This window comes from Monodelphis domestica, chromosome 1 (assembly GCF_027887165.1).
Source record: "Monodelphis domestica isolate mMonDom1 chromosome 1, mMonDom1.pri, whole genome shotgun sequence".
NCBI lineage: Eukaryota > Metazoa > Chordata > Mammalia > Didelphimorphia > Didelphidae > Monodelphis > Monodelphis domestica.
Genome location: NC_077227.1, coordinates 674,688,559 through 674,706,655, shown reverse-complemented (window position 1 = coordinate 674,706,655; position 18,097 = coordinate 674,688,559). Strand labels below are relative to the sequence as shown.

The 18,097-nt window shown below is 35.7% G+C and overlaps 1 protein-coding gene across 1 annotated transcript in view; it reads left to right on the top strand.

Moving 5' to 3' along the window:
* Positions 1-247: 247 nt before the first annotated feature.
* DYNLRB2 (dynein light chain roadblock-type 2) overlaps positions 248-18,097 on the top strand; it is a 28,466-nt gene continuing 10,616 nt past the window's right edge. The window contains exons 1-3 of the mRNA XM_007477037.3: positions 248-589; positions 2,965-3,040; positions 13,619-13,786. Of these exons, the coding sequence (XP_007477099.1) occupies positions 587-589; positions 2,965-3,040; positions 13,619-13,786 (247 nt within the window). The 5' untranslated portion in view covers positions 248-586. The remainder of the gene's footprint in view (positions 590-2,964; positions 3,041-13,618; positions 13,787-18,097) is intronic.

Sequence of the window (18,097 nt, the reverse complement as noted above, 5' to 3'; positions counted from 1 at the left end):
GCTTAGCACTGTACGCGAGCACATAGTAGAGGCTTAATAACACGTTTGTTGTTAAAAAAAAAAAAAATCTTTTCCTTTTATTTCTCGGTTTATGTCTCTTAATAGTCTGTTACTTTTTCTCCTGGTTTCCATTTCCTGGGCCACCTGGGCTCAAATTGCATTGAGAACACAGTCAAGCGGGACCTTGGACTGAACCAATTACACCTCCTCGGCTTCCTGTCCGGCCATCACTTCCTCCCACTGTCTCCTAGCAACCGGAGACCACTACATTTAACACCAACCGTCGTGGGTGTTGCGGACCGACCTGAGCCAGCAGAGAGGGCCCGCCTGCCAGCTCAGCGATACCGCACCAACAGGCCGGGCCGTGCCCCGTCTCTATCCTTCCCTGACTATCCCGAACCAAACTCTTTCCCGAAGACCCGAGAGCGGAGCGGGGGAAAAAAACCGCCTGGGCTCAGGCCCCGCCCCACTCGACCGACTCCTCTGTCGTCACTTCCTCTCAACGTCTCCTAGCAACCGCCTGTAGTTGACACACTGAAGGTGGAAGCTTCTGAACTGGACAGATCTTCCAGGCTGGCCTCCGGCGATGGTAAATTCGCACTTTATCTGCTTAGTTAACCTAGTCCCAGCAGCCCTCCCCTGCCAACCTGGGCTGAGGGGAAGAGAGAGGGATAGGGATATTGGGGCGCGGGTGGCGGTGAGGCGGTGTGGAAAGAGACTCCTTCCTCCCCATTTCTCCGGAATGCTCTTCTGGGACAGCTGTAGCTGTAGCTACCCTAGGACTGTGTCCAGACAACTTAATCCGAGAAATGGAAGAAACAGACTCTGGATCCGACTGTAGATGGTGAAAGGGTGGTCAAGAATGAGGGCTGAAGGAGGAATACATACTCGGGTTTCCCCTCTCCCACCCTTCCTTTCTGCTACCTAGCAACTCCACAACTCCCACACAGAAGCATTCTTTCTTCCCAGGACCTTTAGAAAGAGAGCATCTTTTACTGTCAGAGCTCTCTCATTTTACCGTAGAGAAAACAGAAACCCAGAAAAAGGGAGAATTTTTCTTTTGGTCCTACAACTAATAAGTTAATAAGTAGCAGAGCAAGAATTTGAACCTAGGTCAAAACCAAGGTGTCTCTGTCCTGCCCTTCCCTCCCTGTTTCTGACTTTCTGTCTCTGTCTTATCTTTTCCCTTTTCTCTTTATCTCTTTCTCATTCTTTTTTTCTGTCCCTTCCTTTTTTTTTCACTATCTACTCTTTCTTTCTATCTCTTTCTCTATCCCTGTCTTTTCGCCTTTTTCCATGTCTCTCTTCTTTCTTTCTCAGTCACTGTCTCTCTCTGTATATCTGTCTGTCTCTCTTTTTCTCTTCCTTTTCTCTCAGATTGTCTGTCTCTCTTGGCTTTCTGTCTCTGACTGTATTTTTGTCTTTGATTTCTGCTTCTGTCTCCCAGTATATGTCTATCTTTCTTTCTGTCTCTGCCTCTTATCTTTCCTTCTCTATGTCTCTAGCTCTCTTTTCTTTCTGAGTTTCTATATGTCTGCCTCTGATTTCTGCATCTAACTGCTGCTCTGTATATCTATCTCTGTCTCTTTCTTCCTGTCTCTCTCTCTTTGTCTCTGACTCTTCTCTTTCTTTCTCTCACTCTGTGTCTTTCTCTCTTGTCTTTCTGTCTCTGTCTCCCTGTATTTCTGCCTCTGACTTCTGCTAATGTCTGCCTGTATATGTGTCTTTGTCTCTTCTATCACTACTTTCCTCTTCCTTTCCTTCTCCCTCTTCTCTCCTTCTCCTCCACACATATCACTATGATTTATTATTAAATATTTTTTCACTTTAGTCCTGGGGGAATTACTGTACAGCTTTTTGAGGCACAAATTATAGTTGTGTCTCCACAGAACAGATGAAAAGCTAATGCTGAGTAAGGTTGAACAGAAGAATGAATTTTTTTTCTGCCTTAGAATAACACATTTATGTAATGTTTTATGGTACAGAAGTTACTTTTCTCCTAACAATTAGATGTGAGCTCCTCAAGGGCAGAATTTTTTTTTTTTGCCATTTTTGTATCTCCTGGCTTAGCACAGTACCTGGAACATAGAACCTTGTTGACTACTTGACCAAGATGGTAGTTAAGCAGTGCTAATATTATTCTCATTTGACACATGAGGAAACAGGATCCGAATGGTGAACTATCTTGTCTAGCAGCTTGTCATTGTTAGAGCAGAGATTTTAAAGAGGTATTCTGACTACAGAGTGAAATACTTCTCTCTGTTGCCCAGAGGGGCATCTTAAAATGACAAACTACACCATATCATAGGATAGAATTCTACTAAGGAAGAGGCCAAGCATCAAGCCTTTCAGTGACAGAAACTTGTGTTTTTACTAAAAATTTTGTATGCCAATCCTTCAGTTATAGTTTACCAAAAAAAATTATGCTATATCTCGATGCAAATTAATACTTTTAAAATAAGTCCAGTATTCAACCGCAAAAAGTTTAAATCCTTGAAAATGTTTAGTTAGAAGATACATTTTCTCTACCTTTTGAAAAGTGAAATCCACAGTAGACTATATGTTACATATTAGGAAGCTTACTTCAAAATGTGTCATGGGTTCAAATATTTCTAACAATGACATATGTGAAAGATCTATGTAAATTGTGTCACAATGTACAAATGCAATCAATCATTGGTATGTTTTCTTTCCACCTGAAATGCCACTTCATAATGTGAACTACCGCCTCTATTTAGCAAAGTCATACTCTAAGACTCTGTAAATCTCATCTGAATCACTAAGTGCAAAAACATTGAATCCAGATTGAAGACAGATTTCTTGACAAAGAACTTATTATTTAGATATGGGGGAAAGGAGAATGTATATATTCCAAAGAATTCTGTTCTATTCATTAAGATTTTAATGTATGACAGAAAGTTATTTTGCTTAACTTTTTCTATGGTATGTATTCATCTCTTACAGGCAGAAGTTGAGGAAACTCTAAAGAGAATTCAGAACCATAAAGGAGTTATTGGAACAATGGTTGTTAATGCTGAAGGTAAATATTATCAGCTTGCTTTCTTAATATAGGTAAAGTACAACAGAGTCATTGTGCACTGTGGTAAGCCTTGTGATAAAAACATATGTACTTTGAAAATAGAAGCATATTTCATATACTTTAGATCTATATTTCCCTAAATCATATACCAAATAAATTACTGAAATGTAGTAATTCATGTCCTTATCTTTTTGAATAAATTCCATTATTTAATAAGGAAGACATGATACTTGATTTTAAGAAAAAAGCATTATATTTCTTATTTTAAAGCAAACTTTTTAAAAATATTACATAGGTAAGATTAGGAGCCACTTAGACTTCTCATTTAATGAATCAATCAAACAAGAGTGTAGACTACACATAGACAATCAGCTTCTAAGTGCAAAGATGAAGATAAATATAAAATTAGAAGAGAATGAAAATAAGAAATATATGACACAAAATAAAACAAGGCCAATCTGATCTATTTAAACAAGTTACTGATTCTAAAAATGGTAAATGCATGAAGAAAAACTCATTAACATTGGTAGTAGATTCCAAACAAATGTTTAATTGATATTAATTAACTTCCATGGTGACTAGAACAGGAGAATCCAAAGATGGCCAAAGTCAATAAACACCAAGTGCCAAGAAGAGAGATGGTAGTCTGGAACAATAGTTCTTTAATAATGCAAACTCTTTTTAATAGCTTAGGGACAAAGATGATTGTTTATAAATAGCATCTCCTCATAAAACAGAGAAAAACATTGAAAAAGAAAAGAAATGTGAAGAAAATCTCAATGTGGCAAAAGTCTCAAGAGCATATAAGCGTGAAATTGGGTGCTGTATGACAGAGAGTACCCACACACAGAAACCTTAAGGATTTCCATAGCCAACTCTTCAAAGTTAAACAGGAAGTACTACCATTTTTGCATTATTCACAGCACAGTCTCAAATGTGCCTCTTGAAGAAGGAGAAATTACGCTTCACAAAGATGGATCAGAAAAAAAAAACACTGAATTATATGAGCTCTTTACTGTTGGCAGCATAATTTTGAGGACTTTAAGGTACTAATTTTCAAGGTATCAGAAAAAGAATAATGAAGTTGTGGGATAAAATTATTACTATAAAAAGGCAACCAAGAGAATTATGTATCTATACATATATGGATATATATTGTATATCTACATATACAGATTAAGGCTTCCTTGATGAATGTATAAAAAGGTAATAGACTGATTTTTACAAGTTCTCTTTCTTAATAAACTATACATTACCATCATATAATTTACTGAAAGATATAGAAAATAGATCCCACTATACTATAAAGTATAACTCTAATGGCTCTCCTCTAGCAAAGTATCCTACTACACATATATCAAAAATATACAATGTTTGGAGCAGTTAGTTAGCGCATTTGATAAAGTATCAGGCCTTCAGTCAGAAGGACCTGGGTTCACATATAGCCTCAAGACACTTCCTAGTTGTGTGACCTGGGCAAGTCACTTAATCCCAATTGTCTATCCCCCTGCCACTCTTCTGCCTTAGAACTGATATTGGGGGCAGCTGGGTGGCTCAGTGAATTGGGAGGGAGACCCAGAGATGGGAGATCCTGGGTTCAAATCTGACCTCGGACACTTCCTAACTGTGTAACCCTGGGCAAGTCACTTAATCCCCATTACCTAGCCCCTACTGTTCTTCTGCTTTGGAACCAATACACAGCATTGATTCTAAGACAGAAAGTAAAGGTTAAAAAAAAAGAACTGATACTAAGATGTAAAGTAAGGGATTTTTTAGAATTATACAACAGTCCAAGAAAGTGATGTCGTCCAATTTTAACCCTGCCCACCATGGGCTGCTATTCTGGAGCAGAAAAAGGGATCCTGATAAAACAGGAAGGCCTGACATATACAAAGTGCTTAATAGATGCTTATTGACTGACTGGCTGACTTAGCTGGCTTCCTAAGTAGACTCATTACCTTGACCTTGGTGCTGAAGGAGCTTTTAAGGAGAAGAAAGCCCAAAGCAAGCAGGAAGATGCACAAGAGTAGCAACTGGGAGTGGCATCTGAGAAGAACCATAACAAACTTCAAGGTGTCAAGACAACCAGGAGAGCAAGGATCCTAACCAAGGATGAATCTAAGAATGACCTATGAATTGGATGAGATTTGCTCTACTGAATCAAGTATCACCTGTGGAGAAATGATGATATCCTTCTTCCCTCTTTTTCTCTTCTCCAAGAGGGAAACAAATGTCTTGTGGGTGATTCATTCACTTTATATCCTTCCAGGATTTAACCTCCATGCCCCTGATCCCACTATATGGGAGAGACGGGGGTCTGGAAGTTTGTGTTTTTCTATGTTGTCACACTTACATTTGATTTTTTAAAATATAAATAAAACATACTGGCCAAACAAACTGAGCTGGTTTTTTTTTTTATTTCTCTTAATGTACAAATAAGATTAAAGAGAATGATAATTCCCCTTTTAGAAAAACTAAATGGAAAGTCTGGTGTTCAATTTTCATAAACATCATAGAAACATGCAGGAACAATTGAACAAATATCTCGACACCTGCTTTCTGTTACTTTTGTAAAATAAATAATTTGCTTATAAAGTCTGACTGGGTACTTTAGGTACTTTGTCAATTTTTAGACACCTTGCAGCAGCAATTCAAATGAAATCAGCTTCCTAAGAAGGATGGAAGAGTGAGGATGCTTTGCATCTATAGTGAGTGGTCTAGCAGAGAGGGTTTCCATTAAGCATGTTCAATTGACAAAGCAAAGCCACCTTAGAGACTCAGCCACTTTACTGTGCCTGAGCTTACAAACTCTCCTAGATGGTTAGTCATATAGCATAGATGACTTTATTCAATGCCTCTAGTCAATTAATATTTTAATGTTAAAATCAAATAATATCAAATAATGTTAATTTTAATTAATATCAAGCAAAAGACATAAAACAAGGCAATAGAAATGCTCGTCATGTGTCATAGAAGAAATAAAATCAATCCAAGCCAGAATGACTCAGAGATCACACACTCTTCATCTTTTTTAAGTCATGGATGCTTTGGGCAAGTCTAGTGTAGCCTATATATCCCTCCTTAGAATGATGTTTTTAAATGTATAAAATAAAATGCACAGTATTCCAAAAGAAACCAAATTTATTGAAATAGTTATCAAATTATAAAAAATGTTTATGAACCCAAGGTTAAGAGCCCCTGGTAATGAGGTTCTCCATCATTTCTGTTTGCATGTAGTATGACATTAAGCTGGTTGCATCAAGCTCTGGCAGCTTGCAGAATTTTCTAAATAAGAGGTACCTAACTACTCAAAAGCTTTTGGCTTAAGTACCCACAGGAAAACGCCCAATAAAGAATGCTTATCAAGAATATGATATGCAATTAAAAGGACATGTATATCTATACCCATAATATAAATGTAATTTATATATATAATAATAGATTTGCATGTTTTTAATTGCATATCATATTCTCTATAATACATCCATATTATAAATATGTATATCATACTATGGATAAGAGATCCAAATCATGGATACATGATAAATCTGAACAGGTACTGCAAAAAAGCAATGAGATGAGAACAGGACTGAGCAAGAGGAGGAGGAAGAAAAGAGAGGTTTTGGTTACTTTAGGGCAATTACAAAGTTATTTTAAATGATCCTCAAACTTTTGCCTGAAACAAAGACATAACTTTTTTTCCTCCATCTTCCCTATCCCCCAGATATATAAAGATATATAACTGAAGGTCATGGAACAGTACAATCTCTGAAAAACTAAAGTTGAGAATTACTCAAAAGACATTTGTTGAGCATATACAGACTTTAAGATATGGCAAACACAAAATTATGTATTCTACCAAAATAATACCGAGAACACTGTCAATGATATATATGATTGAAAAAGAAGATAGGTTGGTTACACACCAGAAGAGTAAAGGATAACAAATATCACTCATTTTCTATAAGTATCCTGGTGATATCAGAATAGTAAAAATCAAACAAAAATCGAATTGGATAGCCCCTCCATGGCAAATCTAAGGAAAGCCTAAGAGAAGAGTGATAAATTAAGGCAAGAAGAGGTGGGAGATAAGTAGCTATAGACAGGTAATCTATATACGTATGTATTATATCATTAGCAATAATAGCCACAGTGATGAGATCATGAATCCATTAGAGTCTAGTATTTAACAGAATTTTTTTTTTCACTAGAGCTAGCATTATATCAGCATAAAGTGAGGAGTTTCCTCTACTTGTGCAGATGGGAACTTTCACTATAATTTTATGAGTCTTAGAGAAGTGCCTGGGTCACAGACAGATGAAGTGACTTGCCTGGGCTCACCAACTAGTATGTGTAAAAGGAGGAACTTGAACATAGGCCTTACTGACTTTAAGGCTAGCTCTCCTTCCTTTCCACCACAGGGTCTCATTTACCTTCATGGAATCTTAGTTTTCAAACTACATGACACCTCAGAGGTTATTGATGCCAACTCTCTGAATTTACAGATGAGGAAACTGAGTCACATAGAGGTTAAGCAACTTTCCCCAGGGCCCCACAGATCTGGGGTGAGGTTTAACCATAAGTCTTTCTGGCTCTAAATCCTGAGGTCAATGGCACTATACTGCCTTATTTGTACTTTGCCATTTAAAAATCTTAAGATGCTAGTATACAATTTGTCAATTCATATATTTTTCCAGTCCTTGATAAATCAGTTTTTCTTATGTAAAAGGATTTATCCTCTATAGTTTCTTAATATTAGACAGCTGGTTTTGAAAATGTTTTAAAATTAATTACTCTAGCCTATATTAATATAAGAAAACCTGATAATTTATTTTTCTCTTTGGCATAATCACCAAACAAAAAGAAATATTGCTGATGAAACAATGCAATATCAGAATGAACATGTACAGACATAACACAGCTCTTGAATTGTATTTATCGAGGAGCGTGAATTTTGTTAATCATCACTAAAGTAAATCTTCGATCTCATTTATGTGAATACTCCTAATAGCGGTCTAAATTACAGCTTATCTTATTTTTGTCCATCTGTTCTTCTTCATTCCTGCTAAATAACCAGTCTACCCCATTTTTCTCAGACTTGGCATAGATAATATCTTTTTTCTGCTTCATGCATGTATTGTTCATTATTAGCAATTCCCTATAGCTTAATTATACCCACCTTATTTAAGTCTCTTTATTGCACCCTGGTTCACAGTTTAAAACATGGTAGGAACTTAATCAATGATTATTTAATTGAACTGATTCTTCAGAGATTGTGATATTTCATCATTATCTGCCATAGAGATATATATTCTCATCAGGAAAAATTGTATTTCAAAAATTTAGAGTTTTGTATAAAAGAGTAATAGTGTATTATTAAAAGAGTACTACACAAAAAGTAAATAAAATGTCAACAACTTTTCACCAAGACATTCCTCTACTATAAATAGACCCACATGGAGGTCACTGACAAAAAGGCAGGCCCCACATCAAAATATTTATTGCAGCACTTTAGTAGATAGGTAACAATCAGAAACAAAGTTAATGCCCATTTTTTGGGCCACTAAACAAATACTGGTATGTGAATATAATGTAATACTATGCTATAAGAAATAATGAACATGATAAATACAGAGAATCATGGAAAGATTATATGAACTGATACAAAGCAAAGTAATTATACAATATCTGCAACATTGTAAATAGAAAGAAGAATAAATAAAACTGGATGTGTTGCAAGATCATAATGTCCAAGCTTTGTTCCCCAAAAGTCATATAAGAAGATATTTACCACTTTAGAAAAGTGAGGCATTGTGAGCATGGGATAATATTACATATAACATTGTAGTCTCTGATATATGGTTTAATTTTGAGGGATCATTTCCCCTTTTGTACTTAATTATTTCAGGGCAACTAGGTGGTGCAATGGAGAGAGTGCCAGCCTGGAGTCAGAAAGACATCTTCCTGAGTTAAAATCCAGCCTCAAATACTTACTAATTGTGTAACCCTAAGGAAGTCATCTAACCCTATTTATCTCGGTTTTCTCATCTGTCAAATGAGCTAGAGAAGAAAATTACAAAACACTCTGTATCTTTACTAAGAAAACCCTAAATGGGATCACAAAGAGTCAGACATGACCGAACAACATTTTTTTTTATTAGAAATGACTCTCTGGGAAGAGGTAGGAAAAATACAATGAAAAATTTAGGTCATATAAAAGCAATATATAGCAATAAATTTCTTTTTTTTAAAGAGCCCTATATACTTTCAGTAATTCAGTGTAGACCATTCTTTTTCTTCTTTTCTATCTGGTGCCTAGCTCGCTATGTAGCTACTATATCTGTCAAATATCAAATACATCAATCAATAAACATTAATTAAGCACCTACTATGTGCTAGGCACTGTGATAAGCAGTGGATACATGTGTTTGTATACACCCCTACACAAAACTGTAGTATATAATCCAAAAGAAGGTTTTCATGAATCCTTCATAGAATATTAATCTAATGATGGAGATTTCTCCCATTATTTCACTGTGTCAGAAAATTCAATTTGTTTTCTTTCTCTTATACTCAGTACATAACCAACCCACTTCCTGTGAGCAGATTATCATGGATAATATGATGGAGCCTACTTAAACTTACTATTTACCTTTCTAGTATTCTATTTTTGTTATTTGCTTCATCCATGTAGTATCACTGGAACAACATTGATATTAAGAAATATCACCTCATCAAGAAATTTGGTGTCTTTGAAAACACTGAGCTTCCCCTCAAAATGCATTGCAGCCTTCACCTTTCCTTTTCATTTCTGGGCCCAAATGATCATCTATCTGAAGCACTTGTCCACCTTCTACTGATGGATGGAATAATTTGATTGACTGCTCATAACTGGATTTTATAGTCTAGGTAAAAAAAGTGGTTTTCATTCACTTTTTCTCCAGTATGAATAATTAGACATCCCTTTAATGTTGCTGTGATTTCGTTGAAAAATCTTTAAAGTATTCAAGTTTGTTATGCTATTGATACTAGTTTATCTACAAATAATATTTAGAAAGCTCACACTAAGAGATAACACCATCTTTTATTACATAAGATCTTATATACAAAAAGAACTTCAATTTAGCTATTTAATTCAAATTAAATAAAAGTTTATAAAATGTATAGTATATATAAGACATTCAACTTGGTTTGGGGAATGCAAATTAAAAATAGTACTAGTCCTCAGGGAGCTTACATTCTGCCATAAGATACAATATGTATCAAGATAAGTTCAGTCAAGGTCATTTTAAGAGAAAGAACATTAAAAGGACATATCAAGAAAAGATACATAGGAAAATCAATACCTGGACCCAGCCTTGATGGATATATAGATTCTGAATCTGTAAGGCAGGAGATAAAGAAGGGAGCACATTCCAGGTATCAGGGGTAGCTTGTGCAAATTCTTGAAAAGGGAGAGAAGGAATGTCACATTTGGAGAGCAAGTAATGATCTAGTGAGGATGGAATATAATATGTGGAAAGGGAAAGTTAGAGTCAGATTGTCCTTAAATAACAGACTGAGGCATTTATATTTTATCTTAGAAACTGAAGAATAATATTGGACACTTGGAGCAGGAAAAAAAAAAACATTTGCCTTGGGAAAATTATTTTGATAATTATATGGAGGCTAAATTGGAGAGGAAGTAACCTAGAAAGGAGACCTTTTAGGTGGATATTGTGATAGTCTTTGGGAAGTGATGAGAGCCTAAACCAGGGTGTTCATCACCTGAGTAAAATAAAGAAAAAGAAGAAAAGGATGAATGAGAGATTTTGTGGAAATAGAAACAATGTGGTTTGGCAATTGTCTGAATTTGGAGAGTTATAAAAGGGAAAGAATAAAGAATAATTGACAATAGACCTAGATGACTCAGAGAAAAATCATACCTTTGGCAGATGTAAGAAAAATGGAAGGAATGGTAGCCACATGAGGGGAAGATGAGTTCAATTTTGGACTTGCAGGGTTTCCAGACTCAATTGAGTAGAACAGTGACTACAATACTGAACCTTAAATAATAAATATCTCAGTTAAATCCAGTCAAACATTTATTACTTCTGTGTCCCTGACATTATTTGAGATGCTAATAATACAGATGAAAATGTCTGTCTAGTATACATTTTGGTAATATCAGACTGGGATTATATAAGAAAAAGACTCAGGAGTTATGTGTGATGTGTGTCTAGTACACAAGTGCACATGCACACATATATACCTATATAGATAGATATAGATACATATGAATCATTTACATAGAGATGATTATTGAATCCATGAAACTACATGAGATTACTAAGAGGGAATAAGAGTGAAGTGACAGAAGAAAAGAAAATCTGGGAATCTAGAACAGCATTGGAAGACAGTTTCGGGGATGATAAAAAAAAAGACTAAGGGGGGAACAGTTAGAAATGAGAATTGGAAAAGAGAATCAAGAACACCAAGTAAATAGGAGAGTGGCAGGGAGGGGGAGATAGGAGATGGAGGTTGACTATATCACAAAGTACACAAAAGTCAAGTAAGATGATTAAGATAGAAGCTTAGGAAATTGTTGGCAATCTTTGAGAGAGTTGTTTCATTTAAGTTATAGGGACTATAAGCCAGATTTCAAGGGTTGGAGAAGTGAGTAGAAGAGGTACAGCAGTGGATTACTCTTGAGGGCTCTGAAATGAAAGAAAAGGAAGCCTTGGGATGACAGATTGAGGAGATGGTGAGGTCAAGAAAAAACATTTTGTTTCATTTTGTTTTGTTTTTTTAATGATGGGAGAAATCCAAGAATGTTTAAAAGCAGTGAAGAAGCCAGTCAAAATAGTAAGATTGAAGATGAGAGTGAACAAGAGAAAATAAAATTGAATGAAATGATAGGGTGAATTCTCAGAAGAGAAAGGAAAGAGTCAAAGGCAAAAATATCTAAAATGAATTCCTTAAGTGTGCTAAGACAAATTTAAGAATTGAAATTGAAATATCAGATGGCATTTAGGAAATTTGGCTGCATTTCCAGAAATTCTAAACTGCTTATTGCTTTGGAGGCCCATCTTTTAAATAGAAATATTCTTTCTGTGACACAATATGGCTACAAATCATTGAGCACCATGATATCAGATGATTCATACTCACAGATGACTCAAATACAATGAAAATAATATTAACTCATACTTACCAAACAGACATTCAGATGCAGAAGAGTCTCCATAATGTTGAGTAGATCCATTGTGGTAGATTTATGGAAAAGTGGGACAACTGCCCCCCAGGACAGACAGATATAGTTGGGTTACAGTGTATAGTGGTAGAGAGAATGCCTGTACTGATAAAATCATACATAGATTTATGGATCCTCATGATTGACCAGAGAGAGAGTTGGTGGAATTGCTCCAGCTGTTTCATGTGCTTCCGGTACAGTGTCCATGTCTCGCAACCATACAGGAGCGAGCTGAGGACCACTGCGTTGTACACTTTGACCTTCATTGCAGTGCTTACACCGCTGTGTTGGAGGACTTTGGAGTGCAGCCACCTGAGTGCCTGGCTGGCCTTTTGGATCCTGGCATTAATCTCGTGGTCTAGGAACCCGTCGTTGGAGATGGTGCTGCCCAGGTACTTGAGAGTGTTGACGTTAGAAAGCTGCATGCTGTTGATTGTAATGCACAGCTGGTTTGTTGGCCTCCCTGGTGCAGGTTGGAACAGCACCTCTGTTTTGCTGAGGCTGATAGTCAGGCCAAACAGTTTTGTTGCGGTAGAGAACCTGTCCACAATGGTTTGAAGATGATTTTCTTGGTGGGCCATGAGAGCACAGTCATCTGCAAAGAGAGCTTCCAGGATGAGTCTCTCTATTGTCTTTGTTTTTGCAGTCAGGCGGTGAAGGTCGAATAGTGAGCCATCCAGTTGGTATTTGATGTAGATGCCCAGGTCTAGATGCATCACAGCATGTCATAATACCTGAGTGAAGAATAGGTTGAATAGTACCAGAGCGAGGACACAGCCTTGTTTCATGCCATTGGAGATACTGAAGCGATCGGAAGTCTCTCCACCAGATAGGACTTCCCCTATCATGTCGACATGAAAGAGATGAAGAAGCTACTAAATTTTTAAAAGCTCTTTTTGTTGGGCTTTTTAATGTAGGAGTCAGGGAGGATCAGGACTTTCCCAGTGTAGACTAACTGTTATATCTATTTTATTAGATATATAGGCTATTACTTAATCAGAAACCTATGTGTAGAAACAATGGTAAGCTAATCACATAATTAAAGTGAGACAAAACTGTTAGGCAATCTATCAGTAGTTGGTCTACACCATATTAAGAGATTTAGAGGAAGGTATCTAGGAAGTAAGTTTGAAAGATTTATGGAAGAACATGAACAAGAATAGCATGTGATGGACTGGCAGGTATGGGTTGTGAGCTGTTATATTGTCAAAGGAAGTACTAACATTGATGAAATCAGAGTCATCAAGGTATCTACATATAAGTAAGTAAAATAATAAACAATATTATTTATTATTACTTTAAAAGTTTAAGAGCTTAACTAATAAACAATTACTTTATTTTTACAGGTATTCCCATAAGAACAACCTTAGATAATTCTACAACAGTTCAATATGCAGGACTTCTTCATCAGTTGACTATGAAAGCCAAGAGTACAGTGCGAGATATTGATCCTCAGAATGACCTAACTTTTCTTAGAATCAGATCTAAGAAGCATGAAGTCATGGTAGCTCCAGGTAATTACATATATGAGAAATATACATTTTTAAATGATTTTTTATACTTTTAGAGTTCCAAATTCTCTTCCTCCCTCCCCCACATATTGACAAGGCAAGTAATAGGATATCAACTATACCTGTGAAATCATGCAAAACATGTTCCCATCCATGTTAGTAATGCTAGGAAAAAAAGCAAGAAAAATAAAGTTGAAAAGAATGCTTCATTCTACACCCAGAGTTCATCAGTTCCCTCTCTCTGTGTAAGATTAAAATTAATATTCAATTACTCTAAGTATTATAAGTTATAAGATTTATTAATAATCACTCAAAGTAGAGAAATAGATAAGGCCTGAGTAAAGACATGTTTACTGGACCATGAAAGTGGAAAAAGACAGCAAGAGGGCAGGCTTACAGAAATCTAATCTCCAAAACGTATAGACATAATATAAGGACATAAGTGGGATGCTGGGAAATGTAGTCCTGGGGTACAAAATTCTCATTACACATCTGAAAATGTTGAGCATTTTTCATTCTGAATCCTTTGGATGGATCTTGGACCATTGAATTGATTAGAATAAGTAAGCCTTTCACGGTTGATTGTTGTTACAATATTACTTCTGAGTCTTACTTCCCAGGTTTTTTTTTAAACAATCCTCTTCTCATTTCTTATAGTACAAAGTATTCTAACACAATCATATATTGCAACTTGTTCAACAATTCATCAATGGAAAAGTATTCCTTCATTTTCCAATTCTTGAAAGAGCTGCAATAAATATATTTGTGCATATAGATAGATATCTTCCTCTTTTCTGTGATCTCTGTAGAATACAGACCCAATAGTGATGCTGCCTAGTCAGAGGGAATGAACAATTTCATAGTCTTTTGGATATAATTACAAATTGTTCTCCAGACTAATTCATAATTCTACCAACAGTGCATTAGTATACCAGTTTTTCTACAAAGCATTTGTTATTTTTATTTTCTGTCATGTTAGCCAATCCAATAGATAATGAAGTAGTAGTTGAGAATTTTTTTAAATTTGTATTTCCCTATTCAATAATAATTTAGAGCATTTTTTCAAGTGACTATTGATAACTTTGCATTCTTTTTCTAAAATTGTCCTATTTCCTTCTATAATTACTAAATAATTGGGAAGGACTCATTTTCATGAATTTGTCTCAATCCCCTATATATTTGAGAAATCAGGCCTGAATCAAGGAACTCCACAAAAATTCTCTTCCCCTGGTTTCTTGTTTTTCTCCAAATGTTATCTGCATTGGTTTTCTACTTTTTTAACTTCATATAATCAGAATTATCCATTTTACTTCTCATTAACTTCTCTATCTTGTATTGGTCTTAAACTCTGCCTTTATCCATATATCTAATGGGAATTTTTTCATGCTTTCCCAATTTACTTATGATATCACCCTTTACCTTTAAATCATGTACCAAGTTTGATTTTATCTATTTATGTGTAGCTGGTTTATGCCTAGTTTCTATAACATTGCTTTCCAATTTTCCCATTTCATAACTTTCCTATTTCATAATATACTTTGAAATATGGCTCTGCTAGGTCAACTTCCTTTCCATTTTATATTATTAATTCCATTGAAATGCTTAACTTTTGATCTTCCAGATAAAAGTTGTATTACTTTTTATAGCTCAATAAAATAATTCTTTGGTGATTTTATTTATATGGTATTGGATAAATAAATTAATTTCAATAGAATTGGCATTTTTATTATATTGGCCCAAACTACTCATGACAATTAATACTTTAACAAATGTTTACATCTGTATTTGTGTTGAAGGTATTCTGTAATTGTGTTCATATAGTCCTTGGCAGGTACACTCCCAAGTAATTCATATTGTCTGCAGTTATTTGAAATGGAATTTCTTTTTCTCGCTCTCCCTTCTGGGTTTTCTTGGTAATATATAGAAATGCTGTTGATTTACGTGATTTTTACTTAATATCCTGCAACTTTACTCAAGTTGTTAATTATTTCAACTAGTTTTTTTATTCAGTTCTCTAGAGTTCTTTAATCATACCATCATATCATCTGCAAACACTGAGGGCACTGACCCAAGCTTCAGACTTTTTATTTGCACTGCTATTTTTAGAACTACTTGTGGGTGTTTGGATGTTTTCAATGTTTCTAAGGTGGTGTGATCTGGGGGGGGGGGGTAGTTGTCATTACTTTCCTGTCTGTGCTCTAGTCTTTATCTAGAAAAAAGATCCTTAACCCTTATAGCAGCAACTGTTATTACTCCTCAGGGCCTTTTCCCCTTTGTAGCCACAAACACTAATATTCCTCTCCACCCTAGAAGTGGGACCCAGAATTGGGTATGGATATTGCAGTTTCCAGACAGTGCCCAATCCTGGGCCTAGTGCTATCATAGGTATCTCCTGCAATATCTTTATGCCCAGTTTCCCAATCCCCTTATGATCTCTGAATTGAGAGTTCTGAAAGCTACTACCACCAGATTGCATAGTTGTTATTGCCACCATGTACACTCCAGGTTAGCCTCCAAGCCAGTGTCATGGACCCCCTCCTTCCTACCTCCTAAATTGTTTTGGGATGGAAAAATGTCTCACCCTGACCTGACCTTTGTTGGCACTGATACTCCAGACTTTGATTTGAGACATTGTTTTAAAATTATTTGCAGGGGAATTTTGGGAGAGCTCAGCTGTAGTATATCCTTTACACTGCCATTTTTGCTATCCCCCTGGAAATCCATTTAGGGATTTTTCAATGAATATACTGTCATATTTTTGCAAATCAGTGGCTATAATTTTATTTCAAAATAGATAATGGAGTTCAAATTATGTCTCTGAATTTTACTAACTCTATATCTTTGACTAACTCACTTGACCTTCCAGGTGCCTTAGACAAATTCCTAGGTCAATGATGGTGAAACTTTTAGAGACCAAGTGTTCAAACTGCACCCTTGCCACCCCCTTACCCCAAACAGGGGAGGAAGCATTCCCATTGGTCTGCTGGGAAGAGGGGCAGGTGAAGTGAAAAATGGCTTCAAGTGCAGTGGAGAGGTGTAGAAGGAGCAGCCCATTCCAGCATGCATGCCATAGGTTCACCAACACAGTTCTAGGGTATATGTATATGTAAATACATGTGCACACATGTGTGGAGTATATATATATACATATATATATATGTGTATATATATACACACATGCATATATGCATATGTATGTGTACATACACATATATATGAATAAGACTTTTTTTCTAGATAATTTCTTCTTTGTTTTTGCCACCCTTGAATTATTCATCTTGCCATCTGCTCCTTTTTTTAAAAAAATATTGTACCTACCATACTCTGTGGTATCAGATTTGACAAGTATATGTGAACAGGTTTCTACTACCTTATTTTCCCTTTTATGATTAAATTTATTTATTAATCTGGGTTTTTTGTATCTCATCAAAATGTTTTTAATCTGAAACACACACACACACACATGCACACACATACATATTATTGGCCCATTACATTCACAGAATGATAATCTCATATTTGGAAGGAATTTCAGAGGACATCTAGTCCAGCCATAGCTGATCAAGAATCCTTTCCATATCCCATCAAATAAGTAATTATCCAGCCTTTGTTTGAATATCACTAGTGAAGAAAAACACACTACTACCTGAGTGAATTTTACTTTTGAATAGCCCTAACCATTGGGATGGTTTTTCTTGACATCAAACTTAATTTTTTTTTTCAGCTTCCACAATTGTGTCTAGTTCTGCTTTCTAGGGCCTAAGAAAATGAATCAAATTCCTCTACCAAATGACAGCCCATTAAATACTTGGCAATAATTTATTGGGTCTTACTACACAACTTTCTTAAGGTTAAACATTCTCAGTTCTTTCAGTATATACTCCTAGGACAAGATCTGTAAACCCTTGAATAGCGTGGTTATCCTCCACTGGGAGCTCTCCATTTTATTAATATCTTTTATAAAATATGGCCCCCAGAACTGGAAACAGTGTAGCAGATGCAGTCTGTTGTATGCAGTGATAAATACCTGTATAACTTTTTTTTCAAGAATTTTTCTAGAAATAGAAATTAATCTCATTGGTCTGTATTTTACAGGATCCAAGTTTCTCTTTTTAATAGAACACTTGCTCTCATTCAGTGTTACAGGATAATTTCCCCAATTCTTCAAAGATTAATGACTGTGGCTCAGTATCATATATACCAGTCCTTTTAGCACATCCTAGAATTTAGTTCATATGAGCCTATTGACTTGAAGTCATCAAGGCCAAATATGTGCCCTCTTATTCTATCTTCTTTAATAGACTGAACTTGTAT